General features: G+C 49.0%; 1 protein-coding gene across 4 annotated transcripts in view; it reads right to left on the reverse strand.

Moving 5' to 3' along the window:
• Positions 1-26,047, reverse strand: part of Slc1a7 (solute carrier family 1 member 7) — a 45,340-nt gene that overhangs the window by 18,513 nt on the left and 780 nt on the right. For 3 of the 4 annotated variants that reach the window (XM_034503908.2, XM_034503909.2, XM_034503906.2), the window contains exons 2-3: positions 18,025-18,104; positions 1,764-1,979 (exon numbers count right to left, since the gene is read on the reverse strand). In XM_034503908.2, the coding sequence (XP_034359799.1) occupies positions 1,764-1,979; positions 18,025-18,104 (296 nt within the window). The remainder of the gene's footprint in view (positions 1-1,763; positions 1,980-18,024; positions 18,105-26,047) is intronic. The other variant, XM_076934512.1, reaches the window with a different exon arrangement.

A 26,047-nucleotide genomic window follows, 5' to 3' on the forward strand; every position in this document is an offset into this window, starting at 1 on the left:
AGAGCCTGGGAGGAGACTGTGGAGCAAGTCAGTCAGTGGAACCCACTGGTCATGTGGCCCTGGTGGAGTAGCTATGGCCTAATTGGAGGAATATGTCACTTGAGGTGGGCTTTGAGAATTCAGAAGCTCGCCGGTCAGTGGTGGCGCACGCCTTTAATCCCAGCACTTGGGAGGCAGAGGCAGGTGGATTTCTGAGTTCGAGGCCAGCCTGGTCTACAAAGTGAGTTCCAGGACAGCCAGGGCTACACAGAGAAACCCTGTCTCGAAAAACCGAGAGAGAGAGAGAGAGAGAGAGAGAGAGAGAGAGAGAGAGAGAGAGACCAGAAGCTCAAGCCAGGCCCAGTGGTTCACTCTCTCTTCCTGCTGCCTACAGATCCAGGTGTAGAACTCTCAGCTCCTTCTGCAGCCCCACATCTGCCTGCCTGCACGTCCCACCATAATGATAGTGGACTAAACATTTGAACTAGTTAAATGTTTTCCTTCATAAAACTGGCTGTGGTCATGGTGTCTCTTCCCAGCAGTAAATCCCTAAGACATAGGCCATTTCCAGTGCGGTGTGTGTACATACTCACATGTCCTGGGCTAAGCACTCCATCCTCAGGGCTACCTGCCTTATCCTTAACTTCAAAATCTCCATTCTTCAGCTTGGATTCATCTAAGAGATTCAGGTTCTCCTGTGGTAGGTTTTTGCCTGCTCAAGAACCTTCTTGTGTCTTGCTCATCACCTGTTATCCACTCAGATGCTTGGGCCAGAAACTTTGATGTCGCCATAGGCAGCAGCACCTGCCTCACCCATGCTTGCTCTCATCCTCCTGACCCTGATGGTGTTCCTTCCAACTCTAGGCTTCCCAGTTGCATCCCATGGCTCTGCACCACCCACTTCTGTCTTCCTCTCCTGTCTTGCTTTATTCTGATCCATGACCTCTCCATGTGCAGCAGCCAGCAGGACCCTTCTACAGTGCACCATGCAATCCTGTGTTTGAGAGTTATGTTCTGGGCTGGGGATGTGCTCAACGGAAGAACATTTGTCCAGCATGCACAAGACCCTGGGCTGGATCGCTACCACTGCAGAAATAAATCAAACCTGTTTCCTGCGGCCTTTAGAAGTTGGGCCTGCATGCCATGGTCTTTCACTCCCGAGAGAGTGACTCCTCTAGAAGTGGGTAGGTTGAGCCTCCTGGTCCAAGTTTGACCGACAGCTGGCACTAGCAGGGGCAGTGGAGTGATTGACATGCCTATGGGGACCATGCTCTATGGCAAAGTCTGTAGCACTTTCTTATGGAGCAGAGTACAGGTCCCTGGAAATGGAATGGCTAAGTTGGTGGCTCTACAAGGTGACATCCTGGGTGACAGGCAGCCTGGATGGAATCCTGGTACCCTGTCTCCCTGCTGGATAAACTGGAAAAGGTACCCACTCTTTGAGTCTTGTTTTCTCATCTAGGGTATAGGTATCAATAGAGAAAAGGTGGGACCCATAACTGCTAGCCTCCTGCCTCACAGGCTGGTGGCCTCAGTAGCTGTGGGACCAGTCAGCTCTCAGCCTTCCTCAGCCTGCTCTTCCCTCACCTGCCCCCTAGCCTCATGGAGATGGCAGAGCAGAGCTCAGGAGGCAGTTCAGGGGCTGAGGGACAGAGATGTTCACCACTGACATCAGTGTACCAGAGGGTCACAAGGTTCACTACTCTAGAGCTGACCTGAGCCCCCACATTCTATGTATCTTCTGGAGGCCACACAGGGGACCTGTACCAGGCCTGGGGAGTTACCGGACAAGGTCCAGGAGGGCATCAGCTGAGCTCATGACTGGCTTTCCACTCTGTTCGGTTATCTCCTTCTGTGCTGCACCACCAGGGTGGATGACGGAGACCAGGATGATGCCCACGACGACAGCCAGAAAGGTAGTCCACAGGTAGTAAGCCACAGTAAGGATGCCCAAGCGGCTGGAGGTCTTGGCATCCAGGGAGGCAAGGCCAGACATCAAGCTGGAAAGTAAGGTGGGTCAGGTTTGTGAGAGGCACGAGACGTTGGCCAGGAACTCTGTTGTGCTCACTGTGGCTCCCTCATCACATGTGCCCTCATATGCTCCAGAAAGTCTCCCTCTGGTGGGTGTTCCAGTCCTGAGGCTCCTAACCTCCCTGACTCTATTCTTTCTCTCTGAAACCTGGGTCTCCATCCCAGAGCATCATAACTCTGGATCAGTACCTATGCTGTCCCCTCTGCATGGTTTCTCTTAGAAGCCTCCTGTGCTCACCTGACTATCAGACAGGACTAGGCTGTGTTAATTCTACAGTGAAGACGCCGCCAATGTTAGGCTTCTGTTCTGGGCCTCTCTCAGCCCTCAGCCTCTTCTCTCATGATCCTGGTTGTCATACCATGTTTACCTGTCTAATGCTGTCCCAAGAATGGATGAACATGAAAGGGACATGTCTGACTTTTCTGGGGGTCCCCAGTGCCCGGCACTATCGGACAGGGAGCCGGTGGCTACTACAGGCTTCCTCAAGGAACTAAAACTAAGGCAGAGACAGTGTGACCTTGCCTGACCACTGGCCGTGTGACCTCTGACTGGCCATGTGACCTCTGACAAGCTCCCCCTCCTCACATGAGAACACAGAAGCATCTCTTCCAGAGTGAACCTGAGCCAGACCACCCTCGCCTGGCCAGTACTGCTGTTGGGGGAGGGAGTCAGAGATTAATTAGGGAAATGCCTGCACTTTGTTCCGCTGCCAAAAGGATTTTCCTCCAAAGCCCTTTCATTCTTTCAGATAAAGGAAGTATTTGTCTGGTTTTACTCATGTAAACAAGAGCAGATAATCCTCCGGTCCTCATGTTCTCCCTAATGCCAGCCCTGATACCGCCCAGCAGCCAGTGCCCACCCCGCAGGCCAGCCCTGATACCACCCAGCAGCCAGTCCCCACCCCGCAGAACAGACTAACCCCTGAGATCTGAGCAGCTCTGCTTAGCCCTGAGCATGGACCAGCCCTCCCATTAGACCAAGGGTGAAGATTCTGACATCTGGCCTCCTCTCCAGGTCCCTGTGCTTTCTTCTGTCCCCACTCTAGTTTTGGGTTGTTATATCCTAGGGTGCCTGTTGAGGTTTGATCCTGCTATCTATTGTAATGCTAAGTGTAGGCCCCCAAGACCTGGAGTCTATCTGGAGTAGACTCAATAGACTCAAGTGACCCTGCCCCCCAGTTGTTTCTGAATGGTAAATATGGATGCCAACGGGCAATAGCTGGGCAGAAAAGATATAGGGGGGATATAGGTTTCAAGAGCTGAGGGTCAGAGGAGAACCAGGAGGAAAAAAAGGTGCAGGAGGAGGGAAAAGCCGCTATGGGTTGGGAGTTTAAAAAAAAAAAAAAAAAAAAAAAAAAAAAAAAACCCAAAACAAAAAACAAAACAATAATGTGGTCCTGAGGATTGGCCAATTGGAGTTAAGAGCAGCCCAGATAAAACATAGTAAGTAATAAATAATAACTCGGGGTTATTGATGGAAAAATAGATTCTATTAACACAGAAGGTAAGATTCTGCCCAGCTCTTGTGCTATTTAAGCCTTATTGTAAATACAGAGATGTGTATGTCTTATCTGGGAACCAAACCCTGGGTTGGGATTAAATAATTTCGACAACAGGTGCCCCTGGGGGTAGGCTAGAGTCTGAACAAAGTGTATGAGCCAGTCCAGGGCAAGCAGAGCATCATGGCTCCACGGAAGGTAGTAAAGAGAAGGGAGGGAAGGAGGGAAAGAGGGAAGGAGGGAGGTGGACAGTCTCCCATCTTCTCCTGCGCCAGGATGACATATGCTAGTGATGGGCTTAGGGTTGGTCTCAGACATAAATCCCAAAGGCCAGTAATGGGATTGCTGGCCAGAGGAAATGAGGCTGTGTGACCGTTATCCAAGAAAGATGACTTCTATCCTCTCTCAGCAGAACCTTGTGGTCAGGCCTGCCTGCTGTAGCCATGGGGAGCCAGTCCCTGAGAGAGGATATGCCTTAATTCACCACATAAAGTGCCCTGTTAGACCAGAACTTGGGCCAGCTTGTCTGAGTTTGTGTCTGGATCCTGTTCCAGACCTCAGGAAGTAGTTATTCTGTCAGGAAAGAGGGAAAGCAACAGACAAGAACACCAGGACACAAGAGGACGCAAGTACTACAGACGTTGGACAAATCAATACAGTAAGGAAGGTGGCGAGGGCAGTTTCTATTAGGGGAGGGAGCTCTAGTTGAGACAATAGGGAGGGCTTCCTGGAGGCAGCAGCATTGGAGTTGATTCTTCCAAGATTTGGAGATGAGGCCAATAGGAGTGGGTAGCAGAAGACATGGGAGACTTTAAAGTGTGAAACCTCCCAGTAGCCAGTGCCCACCCCTCAGAACAGGCTAACCCCTGTTACTCAAAAGTGTGAGGACACTGTGCTGCTCAGTGAAGTCAGAGATCAGGTGCTGGGTAAGGTGTGGTTATAGGACAGAACCAGATTGTATGTGGCCTGGAATGTCAAAGGGGGACTTGGAGGCCCCCAGGGGTTCAGAGGAGAGGAAGCAGGCTACTGCTTCCCAGATAGCATGTCTAACACTGTCTGCTCAGGATAAGAGAGGAGAATAAAAGATTCCCAAGGTTTGAGGCAGGGGGTGTCCCAGGGTGATTTGTGCATCCCCTGAAGCCACTAAAATGGGCATAAACTGAATTTTGGTCCTCAGATAAAAAGACGTGTAGTGACAATTTTGGAGTTTTGGTTTCTTAAAAACAAAACAAATATTATAAGACTATGTTTTTGTTTTAATCCCAGATGTGGGATATGAGACAGCTTCAGATTGTGCACAGCAGCTGGCTGTGATTTGCCTCGTGCTCTAGCAGGGGTGTGATTTTGCCAGCAGCAGATAATTTCTACAATTGTGTGTCATTTGGAATTCTGTTGTTGGTCACTGTTGGTTTCAGTTTGTTAAGTAGTCATCTGGAAAGAAAAAAAGGAGGAGAAGAAGGAGGAGAAAGAGAAGGAGGAGGAGGAGGAAGAGGAGGAAGAGGAGGAGGAAGAAGAAGAAGAAGAGGAGGAGGAGGAGGAGGAGGAGGAGGAGCAGGAAGAAGAAATAATTAGACATCCTGAGAGCAAAGATCAAATTGGCCCCAAGGAACGGGGCACCCAGTCAGCAGAAAGTTGTCTAATTATAACACCATCCCCTTTGTGATCCCTGACTTTGTTGAGTGATTTCTTCCCTTTCCTCTCTATTTTTCTCTTCTCTCTAGTATTAGGGGGTTGGAAAGGTTAAAGAAAAAGGGGGTGTAGAAGGGTGGAAGAAAGAAGAACCCACAAAGTGGCCAAGAATGGCTATAACGATGTCTGTGCACCACTGTGCTAGGTAGCCACCAAAAAGGGCAGACCTGTCACTAGGGAGCCTCAGAGCCTTCTGAGAAATAGACTTCTCCCTGACTTGCAGTCCAGATTTACAACTTGAAGGATTGCGTGCAGGGTGTGATGAGAACCAGATTTCCTGAGGAACCACCATGGACACCTGGATGTGGGAGGCCAGGAGGAAATGCAAATGCAGTCACAATCTAAGGGCTTTGTGGTCCAACCCCAGGGAGCACCATTGCCTGAAAGGATGTGATGAGAGCTCTCTGGGGCTGTGCAACCCTGCTCAGAGCCTACCCCACACTAGCTCACTCACCACCCAACCAATGAGACTGGTGTGAGCTGAGGTGAGGCAGGGGACAGGAGCTGTGGACAGTATCCAAGACAGCAGGCAGCCGCCCGAGCTGGTGCTGGACGTGCCCGAGGAGACTGCAGGCCACAGCAGTGGTCAACAAGACTGTGAAGAAAGTGTCAGGAGAGCACAGACCGTGTGAAGCCAGTACCACTCCTGAAACTGGTGGACACAAGGAATGGGGTGGAAGCTTCTACTGTTTGGTCTTTGGAAGTTCCTCCTTCTGGTGAGCTCCTTAAGAGCTGAGAGTGCTGAGCAGTGGTTCTCAACCTTCCTAACGCTGTGACCCTTTAATACAGTTCCTCATGCTGTGGTGACCCCCAGCCATCAAATTATTTCATTGCTACTTTGTAACTGTAATTTCACCACTGCTGTGGATCGTACTGTAAATATCTGATTTACAGGCCCTGTGAAAAAGTTGGTTGGCCTCCAAAGGAGTTGAGACACAGCTGAGGACCACACACCGTTTTACCTGAGAACCGATGAGATAGGTACGGCTCATTGGTACCTGGGAGACCGTTAAGCTCCACGGATGCTTGTGCACCTGTGGCTGAAGTAAGTGTCAGTTTTCCTTGAGTGGAGAGAGATGGCTCATTGGTACTTTGCTTTTTCTATTTCTCCATCTTCTCTCTTACACCCAGAATGGAGCATGTATTGTGTGATAGAAGACACAGCCCAGACATGCCACCTGGCAACCACAGACGCTTCGGTCTACCCTGAGCTTTCAGTTCCCCCAAATATTTGTGTATCGCTCATTCCGAGGTTCATCAGCCTTGTGAGTCAGTGGCACCCCGAGGAATCCCCACGTCAGGCACCCACGCCTCATCATCATTTAGATTTGCTAACTGCGTTTTAGAGACTGGCCCCAAGTTCTTTGGAATCTCCTCCCTCGACCTCCCTGGAATTAAAGGCCTGTGCCCCTTGCCTCTTAGTTAATTTTACAAAGTTCAAAAAGGCCAAGACAGCCCACAGTGTGAGACCCTATCTCAAAAAAAAAAAATTAAAGGAAATATGAAATCTATTTAATAATACTTTAGCCTGCTATATCCAACCTATTACCATGCATAATCAATGTGAAATTTAAAGCTGCTCAGGCTTTACATTTTAATTTAAATTAATTAACAAATCAATACATGTACTAGCGGCATGTCAAGTGCTTGATAGGCTAGTGGCTATCATACTGAGAAGGCTCTGAGTTGACATAAGGACAACGGAGCTCAGGGTGAAAGACACCTGGCCAGGCTATGCAGGAAGTAAGCTCTAGAATCAAGACTGGAGCAGGGTTCCTGACCCTTCTCTCTATTGTTTCTCGGTCCTGATCTAAGGCCTAGTTTGGGATGATAATGACTGTCATGTGATCCAGCCCATGCAATCCCTTCTCACTTCAGCTCTCAGAGTTCTGCCTTGTCCATAGCTGCAGCCTATAGGTTGTTGCCTGCCGTCTGAGGGAGTAACTAAGTACAGTGAAGTTGACCAGCTGTGAGATGCTAGAGCAAGGCTTACAGACAGAATAGTAGGTCCCATAGACATGACCGCAAACACTCCTCCTGACTTAGGGTAAGGACAATAGCCATGTTGTCTCTTCCACTCCCCACTCCATGCTTAGTTAGGTAGGTGCTCCTAGGAATGCCTAAGGTCAGTAAAAGGCCCCAGGGAGGAGCCCCAGGGAGGATGGGAGCCCAGAGGCCTATAGCCTCCTCCCAGGCCATCTGGTTCACTACTGAGTACCCAGGAATTGGGGATCAAGAGATTGAGGTGATTAGAGACATTAGCTTATAGAGATGGTGGAGAGTTGGCCTGGCTCCCAGCCTGTTTCAATCTTCAGGGGTGGGGGAAGGGAGGTCCTGACTGCCAGGCTCCTGATGAAGGAGAAGCCTGCCTTTGCACCCTACCTGGCTTTCACATCAACATCCAGGTTGGCACTGTGGACCCCAGTGTGGACCAGATAACTGATCAAGAAACACAATGGTGGGCAGGACCAGAGGAGATTCTCTGGAGGCCCTGCTCACTCACTTTACCTATGTACCTCACTGCAGAGAGCCTGACCTTCGGCTTCGCGTACCCCTCTTAGCCTTTGTTCCAGGTGACCCCTAGAACAGTATAAAACCACTTTGGGCCAGCCTTCTTCATTCTTACTCCAGCTATTCTGTTCACCTTGGGTTCTAGAAATCTTCTCTGCAGGCTCTTCCTCCTGGTGAGATTCTGTCCACTCCCTGCCTCATCTCCACTGTGCCAACGTCATCTTAGACATCCTGTCTTCTTGAAGTCTAGACCAGGGCGTCAGAGGAGGAATTTAAAATGCAGGAAATGGACTTGCACTTGGGGCCAAGGCAGGAAGATAGAGTTTGAGGCTAGCCTAAACTATGCAGCAAGCAGTAGGCTTTCTGGATCCCTCCCAGGGTAGGCCTTGGTCTGGCTTGTGTCTAGATCCCCAGAACCCAGGGCCTGGCTAGACCTGAGTGTTGGTTTGTTGATGTGGTGTTAAACCCAGGGCTTGCTCTGGACCAGACCTGTAAGGACGCTTTGGGGTTCTGGTGACCTTGAGCAGAGGGTTCCTTTGAACTGGTCTCTTGAGCTAACTCATCCCCTGGCCAAGCTGAGGGGAGTTCCCTGGCACTGTGTGTTTTGGGCATTGAAGCACTTGGCGCTAGGACTCGGGAAACAGATGGGGTGTCAGCAACCAGATGGAGTTGAACAGCAGCTGCAGACAGTAGACAGGGTCTTCAGGGCCTGCTTGTAGTCTTCCCCTTCCTACTCATTTTATTAATGGCTTGGCCAAGGCCACCAACATCATGTGGACCCAGTTTGTAGAGGACAACAAGCTGGAAGGAACAGCTGATGTGCCAGATAAGGACACCAGCAGGCTGGAGCGATAAAACTGAACACAGGCAAGTGCTGGGGTGCAGGTGGCTTCAAGTGCTGGGGTTCAGGTGACTTCAAGTGTTGGGGTGCAGGTGGCTTCACATGCTGGGCAGTGGGAACAGAAGGGGCAGGAAGGAGCTGCTGCCTGCAGTGCCTGTGGGATGGGGACTCTGGCAGTTTGTTTGCTGATAGCTTGATGAGTCTCCAGGGACTTGGGGCCATTAGCCAGAGGTCTAAAGGCTGCCTCAGACCTGCCCTGAGGTTGAATCCCACTGGGAAAGGGACAGGACTCCTCAGACAGCAGCTGGCAGTAAAAGAGACAAAGGCTTTAGGGGAAGCATCTAGGGTTGCCTGGAGGACAGCAGACTGGGGTACTGAGGCTGATGAGGAGCTCTGGGAATCTCACTCAGTGCCTATGGTAACTTCCATCAGAGCCATCCTGCCCTGCAAAGAGCCTCTTTGAGACACTTCAATAAGAGTAGCAACTTACTGAAGTCACATAGTGAACACTCAGGTGTCCAGGACTCCTGCTACCAGCTGACCTGAGGACAGGAATGAACCTGGGTCCCTGGGATGAGTGAGTCCTTGACTCTGACTTTAGCTGAGTTCTCTGGCTATAAGAAGTCTACCCGGCAGCCAAGGAAGTGTGACTACGAAGAGGTCTGGGCCATGAGTGAGAGGATCTCCTGTCAGCCTTTCTAAAACCCACCCCTCAGCAGACAGCAGGCACAGTCTCTGACAGCAAGTGCCACGTTAGCGCATAGTTCCACTTCCCAGATGGCTCTGCCACACCCCTTATACCCCAGGCAATTTTGTCTAAGACTTGAGGCAGGATTTCTTGATGCCAGTTCACTAAAATATGGGCCATCTGGTCCCAGGAATCCCTCCAAAGTGCAGAAACTCCCCCTTGAGCCTCTACTTACACCACACTGGGTGAGCAGCCACCCAGTGGCTGGATTAGAGACCTGGTTCTGTTCGGTAGGAAGTGCTTTTCTTGGAGCCAGGATTAAAGCTACCTTCAGGGGAGAGGATCTCCTGTGGACACAACATGTTGGGTACTTGCTCTGAGTACTTGGGGTCCGGGAAATGAATGAGGGACTTGTGGTCACTCGGAACCTTGTTTAGTAGGTACAAGACCTGCAGTGTAACAACAGACCTCTGGGTCACCACTGTGACTGAGAGAGACCAAAAGCAGTCGGTAACCCATGAGGGACTGTAGAGTGAAAAATTATAAAGGCCATCTTATGAAATATGTGTAAATTTTTCGCCTTAGACCTTGGGCAGAAAAGCACCTGCCAGCAGGTTTGGGTCCATCTAATTAGTTACAGAGGAGGGGGGAGTTACAGTACAAAGGCCTGTTAAGAACATCCCAGAAACTGACTGGCCAAGGGAAGAACTACACCCTGCCCCATGGTACGGCCTACTAGTGTTCAAAAGAGGTAAAACAACCAATCCTGTGCACCCGCGCGAAAGTTCGATTTTTCCCTACCCCGCCCATATATAAGCGCTATGCCCCTGAGCCACGGGGTCAGTCCCTCTATCCCCTATGTGAGATATGGGGATATGGGCTGGCCCAGAGCTCTGATATAATAAACCACCTCATGTATTTTACAGCAAGACGGTCTCTCGTGTGTCCTTTGGGTGCGTGTTATCCTGTGACTTAAGTGGACCCCTTTTTGGGGAGTCCCGGACCTTTCAGGACCCACCTTCTAAGAAGTGGCTGTCCAATGGATCCTGGGAAAATGAGCAGGAAGCAGAAGGGGAAACAGCAAGACCATGGGCATCTGGGATAGATGGAGACTTTCTGTTCTGAGTCCCTAGGTTGAAGGTCTGCCCTACCATAGCCCCCAGCTGAGCTGTGTTTCCTCTTTTGATCAGCAAGGATCTCAGCTGATGAGGCAAAGGGGCCAAGAAAGGCTCCCAGCTCCCACTGAAAGAGCGGCAGGGCCTTGCTCAGAAGGGCCACCCTAACTTCAGGGTTGAATCCAGAGGTGCAGGCAATACTAGGCAATACATTTAGTCTGTGGCCACCTCCAGCCTGCCGCCTGTCTCACAGGGCTTGGAGAAGCTGCTCTGAATACTGGCTCCCAAACCAGACTTCAAGACTGCTTGGCCCAAGCCCATCTCCAAGGAGTCAGAACGTGGGTGTGTGGAGTAGTCTGCCAAACTAGAGTGCCTCAGCAAGGGGGAGAACGGGTGGGGAGACTTTTTTGACCGAACATGATTTCCTGATTCTAAGAAATTTCCGTTGAAAATTCTTACAAGAAACAGGAAGGAAAACAATACTTACATGGGCATATGAATGCATCGCACACTTGCTACAGACACACACACACACACACACACACACACACAGACACAAAAGCATACACACACGAGACTTCTCTGAAGCAGAGCTAACAAAACACCCTGCCATGTTCAGCCTCAGTGAATCACAAACACATGGCTTCAGTTTCCTTGAATGATGCCTGGTTTGAGAAACTGGAGAAAGGGTGGGGAGAAGGATTCGAGGGGGAAAAAAAAACAAGGGAGAATTGGAGGCTCTGGCTGGATCCAGATGTTGGGCTAACCACCCCCAGTTTTTGTGTTGTTCTTGTCTGTGGATGTGTGAAAGCACGACGCAGTTGGCATCCCAAGGTTAACCCTGGTGGAGCCACAATGGGCCACACAGAGAGAGAGACACACAGATACACACACACACACACATACACACACAAATACAAACACACACACACACAGGCATGCATGCACACACACCACCTGGTAGGCCCTGCCTTGTAAATTTGCACTTATTCTGTACGTACTTTACAGCAGAGGCTAAGAATGCTGTAAATAATACAACTTGAGGTTATGTTATTTATAGAGCCCCAGGTGCAAAAACAGCCCCAGTGGCGTGTCTTGGAGCATCTCAGGACCCAGTGATGGGAAGGCCTCAGTGGCAGACCCCAGTGGAAGCGTGTAACCAGAGCCCGGAGGCACTGGTGCAGGGTGGAAACTCTTATGACATTTTGTTGAATGAAAACCAAAACAAGCAGGAGGCAGATTTGTTTTCGTGGAAGAACCAGGAAGGTATCCTTCAAGAACTTAAAGGAACAGAAAGCTGTGGGTGGTTTTTTTCTTTTTTCTGTCGGTCTATGAATGTAAACAAACGGAAAGGGGTGTGCACAGTGAGCAGCCTTGCTGGAATAAAATGAGAAAGGATGATTTCTAGGTCCAGGAGCGTATGTGAAAGGAATCAAGGACAGGTAGAATTGCAGAGCACAGCTCAGAATGGCAAACCGCTCACTGCCCACCTTGGCAGCATCCCTGAGAGGGCTTGACATAAGTTAAGGATATTGCTGCAGCAGATTCTGTCCACCAGACCATCACTGTCCTGTCACACAGGTTTTTTGTTTTTTTTTTTTTTTTTTTCGGTTTTGAATGAGGTGCCAACACTCAGTAATAAAGACAGGGGGTCTTCTTGTGGCCACTTCCACTTTGGGGGTGGGAAATCTCTCACTGGCAGGTGTGAGGTGAGGAGGGGCTAGCTGCCCAGGGGAAGGGGTCCTTTGTGGTTTGATGAAAGACCTATAGACTTGTGGAAAGGTGAATCAGCTTGCAATAGAGGCTCAAGAGTCCTCTTTAAGAAAAGACTTAAGCTTCAAATCCTTCTCCTTGTCATTGAAGTTAGTGGCAGTGTCCACCAGAGAGCTCACAAAGCCAGCTGGCAGGAAAAGCCCTCAGGGAGAGGTGGGAAAGAAAGAAGAAACTGAGGCTCAACCCCCAGGGTGTGAATCTCAGGGTATGCTGAGGAGTCTGAAGAACAATGAAGAATGAATGGTTGGGTGTGACTGAGGAAGAGGCCACAGTATCTCTGGCTGGAGCAGGGACGTATGTCTTCCCAGGCTTCCTGAGTCATCTACTTCATGGAGACACAATGCAGAAGGACCTAGAGCCCCATAGCTAATGGCTGGCCAGCCACAAAACCTCTCTGTGGTGGTTTGAATATGCTTGGCCCATGGGAAGTGGCACTATCAGGAGGTGTGGCCTTGTTGGAGTAGGTGTGGTCTTGTTGGAAGAATTACATCACTGTGAGGGTGGGCTTTAAAACTCCACCTAGTGCAGAAGAGACAGTCTTGTCTGGAGGCAGTTGGATCAAGATGCAGCGCTCCCAGCTCTTTCTCCAGCCCCATGCCTGCCTGGATGCTGCCATGCTACCTGCCATGATAATAATGGGCTAACTTCTGAAACTGTAAGCCAGCCCCAATTAAATGTTGTCCTTTATAAGAGTTGCCTTGGTCATGGTGTCTCTTCACAGCAATAAAACCCTAACTAAGACACCCTCTGGGCTACTTGGAAGCGTCTACTGAGTGAAAGAAGTTGACCTTGGCCTCTGGGGTAGAGGACTCAAGAGCAAGATACTGGGCTTCACTTGAACTGAGGTTTCCAGTCAATATATAAGGCACATCTAAGCCTAACTGACCTTCCTAAGTTGCCAAAGAGGCCCAGGAAGCCCTGGTTTTACTCTCTAGCACTTGGTGTGGTGATGAAGGTTTATAATCTCAGTACATAAGAGGTGGAAGTAAATAGATCAGAAGTTCAAAGTCACCCTTGGTTACCTATTAATTTTGAGGCCAGCCTGAACTACAGGATATCATGTCTCAAAGCAATAACAACAAGAGTACGCATGTGTGCGTGCAAGTGCATGCACACATAAACACACACACACACACACACACACACACACACACATACACACAGAGCAAGCAAATAACCAAGCTAACAAAAAACAACAGAAGCTGGGCCCTCGGGCCCTCAGGAACTAGCTTCTATGTTTAAGCCAGAGGGGAACTTAAAGGCAGATTCTTCTACAGGGGAGTCCTTAGATCAGAAGAGGCCCAGTTGACCCCACACTGGGACCCTATTGGACACCAAGATACCAAGATGAGGGGCCTAACCAGGCTTGGATTTTGGATATAACAGACAAAGGAGGTTGAAGACCCCAACATGCTCTCCCAGCTGCCTGAGAACTTGTTCTTTTTGTTTCCCACTGACTTAGAGCAAGGGGGTGTCTGTGGGAGCAGGAACTGGGTGAGGGTTGCTGGGTTCTAGGGTCAAGAGATCAGAGGAAAACAAGAGGCAGTGGCTCTGAGAATTCATGGAGCATGAGGAGGAGTGGTTCAGGGTGCCATGACTGAATCATGGCGAGACCAGAGATACATGGCTGTGCCATTTGGGAGGTCCAGAGCTATATGAATGGCTGTATCAGGGTCTCTGTCAAGAAGGACTTCATGGGGAAGTGGCATGTGTACTGTCAATGCTATGACCCCTGACATCAGAAACAGTGTTAAAGGGTTTACGAAACATCATTGAGACACATTAATAAATTAGAAACAAGTCTGCATCACCCATCATGCATCGGGCTGTGCGGGGTCATATACCTTCTCACAGCAGCCCTGTGAGCAGGGCAGACTTCCCATCACCTCAGCAGAGTGCTGAGCCTCCCATACCCATCTAAGGGCTGGTGAGATAGCTCAGAGTCTAAAGGTGAGAACCGCCAAAACTGGCAGCATGAGTCCTTTCCCTGGAAGCTACGTGATGGAAGGAGGGAACTGACTCCAACAAGTTGTCCTCTGACCTCCACACATTCTCATCAGTGTGTGCTTCACCTCCCACCCCAAATAAATAACTCTTGAGAAGTGGGGCACACACATCTAGAGAGTGACCTCAAAGGTCCTGCTTTCTCCTGGAACCCTGTACCGGATCCCAGTTTTACGCACCCCTCCTTCCCTCTCTCCCTCACTGTGATTCCCACAACCACAGATAGCTAAGGGCAGCCCGCATTCACCTGGGCTAAGGTCAAGGTTGGAGCAGATCCTGGACAAAGAAGGCTCAAGAGTTAAAAGACTGGAAGAATGACTGAGAGGGACAGACAGCAACCAAGCCCCAGGGGCCTCACCTCACTTTCCTCCTGGCTCTGTCCCCTCCCAGATGGTGGGGCCCTCAATAGCACCCCTCACTCTCCAGTCTCTTGCATTGGAGAATACCAGATAAAAGTCAGTGCGAAAGACAGGGGAGACACGGCCAGTGCCCCCAGGACCCGGTGTTCAACCCTTTTAATGGAATCACTTCTTGCTCGGATAATTGGCCATTCCAGAGAGGAATGCTTGCTTGCCTGTTGTCACCACTGGGCTTTAGAAAGGCACCCAGGACCCAGTATGAGACATGTCAGATGTGACTGAAAATTCATTTACCTGGAGGTTCTGACATGGCTAGGGTTACAAATGTGACAAGGGGAAGACACAAGTTGTTGCCCATAGCTACCAACAAATAAGGAGACAGAAGGATTTTACAGATAGGAGAGTGAGCTGGAGTGAGATGGGAAGACACGAGGATGTGTGGATATGTCCTCTGCTTCCCTGAGGCAAATGCTACAGAAAGCCATCAACTCCTGGCACAGCCAGGAGCCCCTGGGGTGGAGGTGCAGCACCCCTCAAGCCAGGCTCTTCAGCTGTCCCCAGGACAATCAGGTTTTTAAAAGGCTTTGAATCCTGCTTTGAGTCCATTGTTAGTTCTGGCGAAGTAAGTCCTGCTGAGGCCTGGCACCTGAGTTGGTCAGAACAGTGCTTCCAGCTTGCTGTGCCTGGAAACTGTCTGTGTGGTACCCTTACCAGAGTGGTGTTCCTAGGGCAGGAACATCAGCCCAGGGCTGGCTGTTCAGGGACAGTGTGGGTAGAGGACAGACTCTGGACTTGTTTAAGAATTAAAGAGGGAGGGTTCAGGAATGAGATGCTTGGGGGTCAGGACTACATCATTTGGGGGTTTGGACGTGGCTTAGTGATAACAATTTGTTTAACCTTTATGAGAGCCTGGGTTTGAGCTCCAGACCAGGAGAAACAACAACCTCAAAAGCAATATGTCATTTTCTCCCACCAAGGTTTCATTCTCCCTCACCAGGAACCATTAAAGCACATCGGCTTTACTCAACTTAAGACAGCATACTCGTCTCAGCAAGAGTGTTCTGGTGTAGTGGAGAGAAGCTGAGAGGCTGGACAGTTAGATACTTGTCACTAGGAACACAGGCTGGAGGAGAGTGTCTGAGCCCACACCGGTGACAATGGGGGAAAGACTAGATGTAAGGTCTCAGATTTCCTTTCTTTGTTTTTTTTTTTTTTAATTTATCTTATTTATGAATATACTGTAGCTGTTTTCAGACACACCAGAAGAGGGCATCCAATGTCATTACGGATGGTTGTGAGCCACCATGTGGTTGCTGGGATTTGAACTCAGGACCTCTGGAAGAGCAGTCAGTGCCCTTAGCCTCTGAGCCATCTCTCCAGCCCCCAGGCCTCAGATTTCCAAACAGGATTTTCTTGAGCCAAGTGACAAGGCCATGGTGAAGCTCCAATCTGTCTACAAGGTCCATGTTGTGCTCTGAGTACCTGCCCAGGCAGCAAGGATGGTAGAAGCACAGCAAAGGGACACAAAGCCACCCAGGAGGGAGCCTGTCTCACTTCCTTAGCTCTGGGGACTGTGTTTCCCTGGCCAGTAGAGCCTGTGAGCAACTTGAGTTCAAAGACTAAGTTCTGGATCTGCAGTACCTGGCGCGGGGCTGAGTACCTGGCAGACAAGCTCAGGAATGCTGATATGATATAACTTTGGGGGAGGGCAGAGCAGAATGGTGGGGAGGGCTCCTGTGGAGGGGGCCTTTCTAAGGAAGCAACTCTAAGTCGCTGAGATACAATGGAGGAAGAGTAAAGGGTGAGAGGGCTCCAGGCAGAAGGAATAGTCTGTGTGGAGGCCCTAAGACGGAGAAGGATTGGTCTGATCAGGGACCAAAGGCCCAGCAGATTAGCAATGGCGGGTTAAGAGATGAGGTAAACCAGACGGTGGTGGCACACGCCTTTAATCCCAGCACTTGGGAGGCAAAGGCAGGCGGATTTCTGAGTTCGAGGCCAGCCTGGTCTACAGAGTGAGTTCCAGGACAGCCAGGGCAACACAGAGAAACCCTGTCTCAAAAAAAAAAAAAAAACCAAAAAAACAAACAAACAAACAAAAAGAGAGATGAGGTAAGGCTTGTCGCAATCTGCTTTCCTGAGACTGTTCTGGCAACTGGGTGGAGGATAGACAGCCATGGAAAAGAACTGAGGTATGGAAACCAGCAAGGTACCTATGAGTTCAGATGAGGAAGAGAGCTCTGGGCCTGTGTGGAGGGGTGTTCTGCCTAGGAGACAGTCAGCTCAAGTTGCTGACAGCCTGGCATTGGGCAAGAAAAGAGCCAGAGGCCTGGGCAGTTGTTGGGCCATTTACTGACAGCAGAAAGTAGAGGGAAGCTCAGTGCTGGGCAAAATCTCTAGGAGATGACACCAAAGTACAGATTCTGTGAACCATCCATAGACACGGGGTAGTACATTAATAGCCTGTGGGACACATAGGAGAAATGGGTGCTCTGTTCTTGGGGATGCTGAGATTATAGGTGGTTGTAGGTTTTATCTCATGTGTTGAAGAGTCTGGTCCCAGAGCAGCAGTGTTCAGGCGTGAGGTCATGGGGAAGTGAACAGATCACCGGGCTCTGAGTTCATTCACTGATGGGTTCTTAATTTACTGGGATACTGGGACAAGTCACCAGTGTGTGTTCTGAAGGACTCGTTAGAATACCAGCTTCTCCCCCTTCCTTTCCCTCTGCTTTTCAGGTGCAGCAGGCTAAGCAGTTCTGCTCCACACACGCTCCCCGCCATGATGCTCTGCCTCACCACAGGTGCAGAGACCATAGACCAAAACCTCTGAAAGGGTGAGGGAAAGACCTTTCCGTCCTCAAGGTGATCTTCCTGGGTATAGTCACAATGATGGCAAGCTACATAGGGCCAGGCAGCCTCACAGGACATGAGGTGGGGAAAGGGCCCAGTGCATAGCGACAATCAGAGGCCTAGCAGAAGGAGAGAAGCTGGGAGCCAAGAAGGAACTGAGAGCAGGCAGAAGCCAGTGGAGGGGAGAGCATTAAGAGAGAATTCCAGAAAGGTGAGTAATTGACAGGTTTGACTCGCATGAAGATACTACACACACCAAGAACAGACTCTGCTTTGCACTTAGTGTGGCGGTCACTGTTGACTTTAAAAGTTCTCATGTTCATGAATGACTGAAAGCTTGCATAAAAGGAAGCAATCATTGGTGTGGGCTGAGGAGTCAGGGAAGGGTTCTGGATGGAGCTGGCAGAAGCACCTGACTGGTGCCCTGGCTGGAAGCAGTGTCTCCACCTCACAAGAAGGGATCAGCTCCTCCACAGCAGACAGCCAGGGAGGCTGGCCCTAGGGCAGAGCCTCAGGCCTTTTCTCATCCCTCCTTTCATATGGAGACCACTAGTCAGAGCCCCCTGCCTTCTCTCACTCCTCCTCTCACGTGGAGACCTCCAGTCAGTTCCCGGTGCCCACCCCTGCCCCTCCTGTCACCTAGAAACCATCAGTCAGAGCCCCGTGCCTCTCCCACCCCTCCTCTCACCTGGAGACCACCAGTGGCAGGATCAGCATCTTCAGCATCCTCATCAAGAGTTCTCCAGGGAACTGTAAGTAACTGATCTCCTGAAACAAAGCAGGAGCTGGGTCAGAGCAGGTGGGACAGAGTTCAAATAGCTTACTTCCTTGCCATCTTTATCACACTGTCCAGTCTGCTCGCTCCCATCCAGAGGCAGGGAGAAGAGAATTGTTTGGAAACAAACAACCTGGATCAGATACGCCCCCCTCTTTCATGACCAGCCTGTGCTTTTTGCCCTTGAGCTGCCTTACCTCCAAGAGGAGGCTAACACTTCATAGAGGTGGCTCATTGAGAGACTGTGCATGAGCACTTACACGTCGAGTGAGGGAGCACTGCTGCATCACTCCTGGTGCAGCTTCCCCATTGGTACCAATCACCCACCCATCCAGGACGTAACATCTGCTTCGTAATCAGTAAGTGGCAGGAGGGCCGGGCATCACACTGGGGTCCCCAAAATGGACTAAGCAAAGTTCCTGCCCCAGAAATGGTTCCAATCTAGTTAATGAGGAGACTGGCCAATAAGCCACAACCTTCTTACAACCCAGTAAGATTTCCTCCACTAGCTTTACCCCTGAGAAACACCAGGTTTGGAGGCAGAAGTACCACTCAGTGTAATGGTCATTCCTTCAGCCTTTCCTAAGCACCATATCCTTGGCCAGGTATTCTAAAAAGACACAAGTGCCCCCCCCGCCCCCATCATACCACTGAGACATATATACCCCAAGGAATAAGAATCTCCTCAGAAGCCTCATGTTGGGAGTAAAGGACTGAAGTCTGGTGCCAACCAGAAAGAGAACTTGGCTCCTAGGGACGGATTTCATACAGTTCTGATGAGTTTCAGGCCACCTTTCGGAAGACAGGGAGAGTCAAGACAATGATGGGCCGAGGGTGATGGGGACATAGCCAGGACCACTTAGCTGAGGTTACCTCTTGTCCTATTCTTAAACCTTCATTTGAGGACCATGAAATGGCACCAGAGGTCAGTGGCCTCTCTGGTCCTCTTCTTGATGCAGCCACATGGAATAAACCTCCGTTTTCTACTTACAGGATCACTTGCTTCTTTGACTGGTGTATTGAGGGTAAGTCCTAAGCCTAGCTCATCAGGGCTGCCAGGCTCTGAGCTTAACCCTACGGGGTCTGCCCTCTAGCTGCTTCCCACTGGCAGTTCACAGGAGCAGAACCCAACAAGAGGAGCAACAAAACTGAAGGACAGGTACATGTGCCTTCCAGATAACAAAATTCTGACCTTTACATGTTTTACAACTCGAGGTTTGTCTGAAATTCTAACGTAGCCACACTAACACCAACACAAGCTGTTTTTAAACCTTGACTTCAGGTTTTCTGTTTCTGGCAAGCCTTGACTGGGATTTACTCCAGACAGAGAGGATATGGTTGACGCAGGCTAGCGGATCTGCAGACACCACCAACTTACATTTTGGTGCCTCAAACTACCTTAAAAACTAGTGTCAAGCTAGGTGTGGTGATACACGCCTTTAACCCCAGATCTTGAGAGCACAGACAGGCAGATCTCTATGAGTTCAAGGCCAACCTGATCTATGTAGTGAGTTGCAGGCCAGCCAGAGCTTCATCATGAGACCTTGTCTCAAAGGGGGGGGGGGAATAAAAAAGCAAAAACAAAAACAGTGCCTGACGTAATGGTTTGTTAACAGTTTGATGCTTTGAAAAACCCCAAGCCAGATACTTGTGTTGCTGTATAGATCCTATCCAGCCCACTCATGTCATAGCCAAGAAGCTGACCTGAGGAGAGGAGGTGACTTGTCACCTACTGACGTGTAAGAGAGAGAGCTGGACTTCCTAAGTCCAGTATGCTACCATGTCCAATGCTCCAGAAGGATCTCACAAAGATACATTCATCATGTATCATGTCTGCATCTTTATGTGTATGCAGTAGTGGAGGTTAAACGCAGACTTTTGCATATCTGTGTGCATGTGTGTGTATGTGCATGTGTGTGTGCATGTGTGTATGATGGCTCATAGTGGTGGTCAGAGGAAAACTGGTAAAAGTCACTTTTTCCTTCTACTATGGGCTCTGCATATGAAACCAGCATGGTCAGGCCAGCTCAACAAGCGCTTTTAGCTGCAGAGCTGCACAGGCCCAAGGTTAACAATGTCTTAACTATTAACTATCATCACCGATGAGCCAAGCAACATCTTTCCAGCCATGCCCTGTTATTTCTACAACTTACATTTTGTCCCTGAAATTAATCATTGACTGTTTCTTATTTGCTTTGTTTTCTTCGAGCCTCTTATTAATTTCTCCCAAATGCTTATTATCTATTAAAACATCTAAGCAAACATTTCCCACAACAGAAGCACATCCTTCCCTTTGATCTCATCTGGACCTCGGGCCAGCAGCTGTCCCGTTCTGGGTTGGGGGAGGGAGGGGATGGGGCTGTTCTCAAGGCCCAGCTGCTATCCGGGTCTCTTGGCTTTCAACATGGGGTTTATCCTGCGTAGGATCCGGTGTTTCTTGAGTCATTTGTTTTCCTGGTTTCTGTCCTTATTTTGCTGGAACGTCTCCTTTGGTAGTTTCTTCCTGAGATTCTGAGTCCTTCAGTTAAATGGACTCGGTCCTACCCTTTCCTCTGACGCAGTCTGGTTATATTTGACATTCTTACTGGAAAACAATTTTCTCTTCTGGTTTTTAATTTATCCCATTAGTAGTGCGTATGTGTGTGGTGTATGTGTGTGTGTACATGTGTTGTGCATGTGCAGGCATACAGGCCAGGGCACATAGCTCAGAGGATAGCTTTGTAGAGCCAGTTTTCTCCTTCCACCTTTATGTGGATTCCAGAAATCAAACTGGTTGCCGGGTGTATGCAGCTGGGATCCGCACACGCCGAGCCATCCTGCGGCCCTTCCTTGAAGGGATGCTTTCCCTTAAACTGCAGTCCTGCCAGTATTTCGTTCAGCAGCCTTGCCTTCTTCCCTCAGTACCATTTAAAACTCATCTCTTTATCTCCATCTTTCTGTAATTTCGGTGACGTGTCACTAGAGGGGAAGACCTTCCTTCCTTTCTTTTCTCTCTCCTTCTGTACTTTTACTCTGAGGAGCTTTCTTGTCATTCTCTGCACATCTTCTCTCCTACATTTTTTTTGCTGGACATTTTTTTTTTCATATTTAATCATTGAGTTTAGTTTGTACACCTTCTTCCCGGCTGCTGACAGTTTGACAATGGCTCTTCATTTTTTAAAATTCCAAATGCTCCTTTTTTATTCTTGGTTGTTTCTCTCTTTAGCAACTATGTTGGTTAGGTTTTTGTTTTGGTTTGGTTTGTTGTTGTTATTTTTTGTCAACTCAGTGCAAGCCAGGGTCATCTGGGAAGAAAACCCTCAGCTGAGAAGATGCCTACATCAGATTGGTCTGAGCCAAGCCAAGTGTATGGGGCATTTTTTGATGAATGATTGGCATAGGAGGATCCAGTCCACGTGGGTGGGGCCGCCCCTGGGCAGGTGGTCTTCGGCTGTGTAAGACAGCAAGCTGAGTAGCCACTGGGAACAAGTCAGGAAGAAGCAGTTCTCCATGGCTTTGCTTCAGCTCCTGCCTCCAGGTTCCCTCTTAGAGCTTCTGCCCCAACTTCCCTTTGTGATGGACCACAACTGCAAGTTTAAATAACCCTTTTCCTTCCTGAGTTGCTTCTGGTTGTGGTGTTTATCACAGCAATAGAAACCAAATGAGGGCCAGGCAATGGTAGCACAACGCCTTTAATCCCAGCACTTGGGAGGCAAGAGGCAAGAGGATCTCTGTGAGTTTGAGGAGAACCTGGTCTACAGATTGAGTTGCAACACAGCCAGGGGTACACAGAGAAACCATGTCTGTAAAAACCAAATCAATCAATCAATCAATCAATCAATCAATCAAAGTGATGTTCATGGTGCTGGGACTGGAAACTACGGTTTGTGTACACTAAGCACACAGAGACACTGAGCTACATCCCTTTGTCTTAGAAATCATAATTATTTATTTACTTGTGTGTACTCTGAATACATATGTGGTACATTCAGCATGCATGTGGAGGTCAAAGGGCAACTTCCAGGAGCCAGTTCTTTCCTTCTCTCACATGGCCTCTGAGGACTGAACTCAGGAAGTCATCAGGCTTGAGAGAAAATGCCTTTACCTGCTGGGCCGTCATGACAGCCCTCATTCTGTTTTATGATAACTATACTATCTCTCATCTCTCCAAAGATCTTAAGAAATGAATATTTGAGAAAAGGCCTCACTATGTTGTTCTGGCTGACCTGAAACTTGACATACAGACTAGGATGGTTTTGAATTCACAGAGATTCAACTGCCTATGTTTCCCAAGTTCTTGGATATTGAGTGTTCATCACCACTTTAAGCCCTCAAGAAATGATTTCAAGGTTCTCTAGAGACCCTCTTTTCTCTTCCTTTAGTGTCTGGTTTGGCATCTGTAGCTTTTCTCACATTGCTAGTGACGTCTGCTCATAGATAGACATAGAGTACAAAGCTTCTGGGCTTGTCACTTCAGGGAGGGGACAGGAGCCTCTTAAAGAGTTCATAGGCCTTTCTGTGAGGTTCCAGCAAGAGGCCTTGTGCTGAAGCCCGGCTTCCAGCTGTCCTAGGGTTCTGCTGTGGAGGCCCCATCTAGAACCCAGCGTCTATAGACTGCTATAAGATATGATGCTTTGTGTGTGCTTGGCCCAGGGAGTGGCACTCTTTGGAGGTGTGGCCTTGTTGGAGTAGGTGTGTCACTGTGGGTGTGGGCTTTAATACCCTAGTCCTAGCTTCCTGGAAGTCAGTATTCTGCTAGCAGCCTTCAGATGAAGATATAGAACGCTCAGCTCCCCCTACATCATGCCTGTCTGGATGCTGCCATGTTTCCACCTTGATTATAATGGACTTAACCTCTGAACCTGTAAGCCAACCCCAATTAAATGTTGTCCTTATAGGAGTTGCCTTGATCATGGTGTCTGTTCGCAGCAGTAAAACCTTAACTAAGAAGAAATATTCACTTCATTTTCCAAGGGTGGCTTTCATCTCTACATGAGTCCCTGGAGTGATAGCTAACATTTTCTTTGCTGTTTATTATTGAACCAATAAAGTTTGTGAACCCTTAAAAAAAAGGAAAAAAAAATGAAATATTCACTTCACTACTACCCTTCCCTCACCTCACACAGCTGGATCTGATGTCCCCAAGGAAAGCTGCCTTGGCCCTGTGTGGGCCAGAGCTAGACACAGAAGAAACAGAAGTCTTCTGACCATGTGGCCTGGAAGAGCTCTGGGGCCTAAGGGACTGTTGTTACCTCCATGCGTCACCCCTGTGTCTGCTCTTGCCGGCTATGATGCCAGCCTTCTGGGCTCTTCTGAACAGGGTTAGCCAGCTTCATCCACTTTCCATACTGTCTAGCCACATTCTTTCTCTTTGGTTTGGGTAGCTGATATTTCTGAAAATATTCTACCAGGTCTGATGAGATGCCTCTGCAGGTAAAGGAGCCTGCTGCCAAGCTGGCAGTCTTTTATGTTCAATACCTAGAGGAGAGAACTGACTCCTGCAAATTGTCCTCACTTGTACACTGTAGTGTGTGTGTGTGTGTGTAAGTGTGTATGTGTGTGTAAGTGTGTGTTTGTAGATGCATACCATGCACACAGACACACAAAATAGATGTAAAATTTTTTTTAAGTTTCATTAAATTCATAGAAAAGAAAGAAAATGAATTTAATTATAAATCCTCAGAGCGTAAGTAGAAGCCTTAAAATGTCTCTATTTTTAATGAATTATTTACATCCAAAGGTAAAAATCACATTAATTTTGTGAGTTTCTCTTCACAAATAGAACATTCTACCATTTTCCAAATTTCTGCCTGTTGCATAAGCTCAAACAATTGGAAGGATTTGCTGTCTGAGTCACAGTCAAAGAGATCAAATAAAAAAAAAAATCCTGGATTTCAGAGGACAATGCTCAGAAAGCCACTTCCTGCCAAATGAGTATTCCAACTCCAGCCACACCTCTTTCACTGAGTGTATCTGGCAGGTTAGTCCAGACCTGAGCACATCCACACATCCAAGAAGATGGAGGGTGGCTCTGACACAGGAGGTCCCAGGCGATCTGGCTTTACTCAATAGGAAGTCCAGTTCATGAAAAAACAAAATAATCTCCCAGAACAGAGAGTTGCGGCTCCAGACCCCAAGAACCAGGGCCCCAGCTGGTTTCATTTGTGCCTCATTCATGGTCTTTGTGCCTCATTCATGGTCTTTGTGCCTCACGCTCCTTGAAGATCATGTCCTGGGGTCAAGAAAATCCATGCAGCCAGTAAGATCCTGACAACCCGAGTCCAGTCCTTGGACCCCACATTGTGAAAGGACAGAACCTACTTCTGCAATTGTCCTGTGACTTCTACATGGGTGCTGGTGTGTGTGAGACATACATGCGCACGCACGCGCACACACACCTTGATCAGCTTGGCAGACTCAGTTTTGTGGGAGAAACAGGCACCCATTTAAAGACTTGGAACAGGGCAACCACAGTTACAGCACCACGGTGGAGGAGTGCACAGGAGGAAGCATGAGGCAGGAATCGTATTTCAGATGGACCCTTGCCTTAGAACAGGTACTTTAGGTGTAGGTTAAGTGCATTTGTTGCTTCTCTTGTTGCAGTGACAAACTAGCTAGCAGAACTACTTAAAGGAAGGAGGGTTTATTTCGGCTCACAGATAGAAGATCCAGCTGCTCACTGGGAAGGCACCAAAGCAAGAACACCAGGCAGCTGGTCACACAGCCAGGAATCAGAGAGAGAGAGATGTTGCTGGTGCCAGCTTGCTTTCTTCTTTTATTTACTTTGAGCCCCCACCTATAGGATGGCACTGTTCACACTGAAGTGGGCCTTTCCTCTCTGGAACAGAAAGTTAAACCTTTCTGGAGACAGCCTCTTATACCTCCCCAGGGGAGTGTTTCCATCCTGGTTCTAAATCAGAGTGGTCAAGATCAACCATCACAGACAGACTATGGCAGGGAGACAAGAGAGGGGGTGAAGTGGCATTCAGTAAGTGCTTACTGTATACCAGACATTGCAAATATTTACTCCCTTCAACAATACTAGAAGATACACATGCTCCCTTTACTCCACAGGTAAGGAAAGTGAAGCCAAAGTAGAGAGAGGACTTAGCTCAGCCATTGTGGGGTTGAAGGCTAGGGCTGGGCTTCAGAAGTCCCTGCTTCTTCCTGAGTAACTTCAGGGGGTAAGCGGGGTTGTTTGGTTACCAGGGGAGGGGACCTTATCCCTTTAGCGGAAGATTGCATCAGGGTGTGAAGCCTAACTCCAGCTTCAGAGACAATGCAATGTATCTGTATCCCTGAGTTAAAGGATGAAGAATCTATGGGGTCTGGACAGACAGACCTCCTGAAAACAGACTCCCCAGGGCCCTCTTTTCAGTAAGCCTCCATGATGCGGCTGCAACCAAAAGTCTGCTAAGTGGGTCTGATGAGAATCCCCTTACCCGCAAGCCCTTCAAGATCTGATCCAATTTTCCCCCCCTCTTCTCAATATTTGATCCCTTGCCTGCACCAAGCAAGGGCCTTACTCTTGATATCCCCTCTTGTAGTCATTTCCTGCCCACTGACCTGTCCCTCTGTGCCTGGGCTGTAAACCCCAGCTGTCTCTGTTGCATGGCTGATGTCTCCCCATCTGGAGGCCTTGACACTGTCTCCCTGGTCCTGAACTGTGTCTTCCTTGTTGGAACAGGCATCCATAACGCCTTATGTAATGTCACCAGGGTCTTCCCCATTCCACAGATCTTTCCCAGACAATGCATTTACAAGGCAGCCTAACCACTCTGTCTCCCATTCCCCCCAGCAGCACCTCCTGACGTTTCCTCTCTGTGAGCACTTGTTCTCACACCTCCTCTTCAGCCCAGTGTCACCTGCTACCCTGCAGCACCCCATCTTCCACTCAGCATCTGGGGATCACTCCAAAGTGTTCATCGGCCCAGTCTCTCTTCCTCTCCGTGGCTTT

The sequence above is a fragment of the Arvicanthis niloticus genome, chromosome 5 (assembly GCF_011762505.2).
Source record: "Arvicanthis niloticus isolate mArvNil1 chromosome 5, mArvNil1.pat.X, whole genome shotgun sequence".
NCBI lineage: Eukaryota > Metazoa > Chordata > Mammalia > Rodentia > Muridae > Arvicanthis > Arvicanthis niloticus.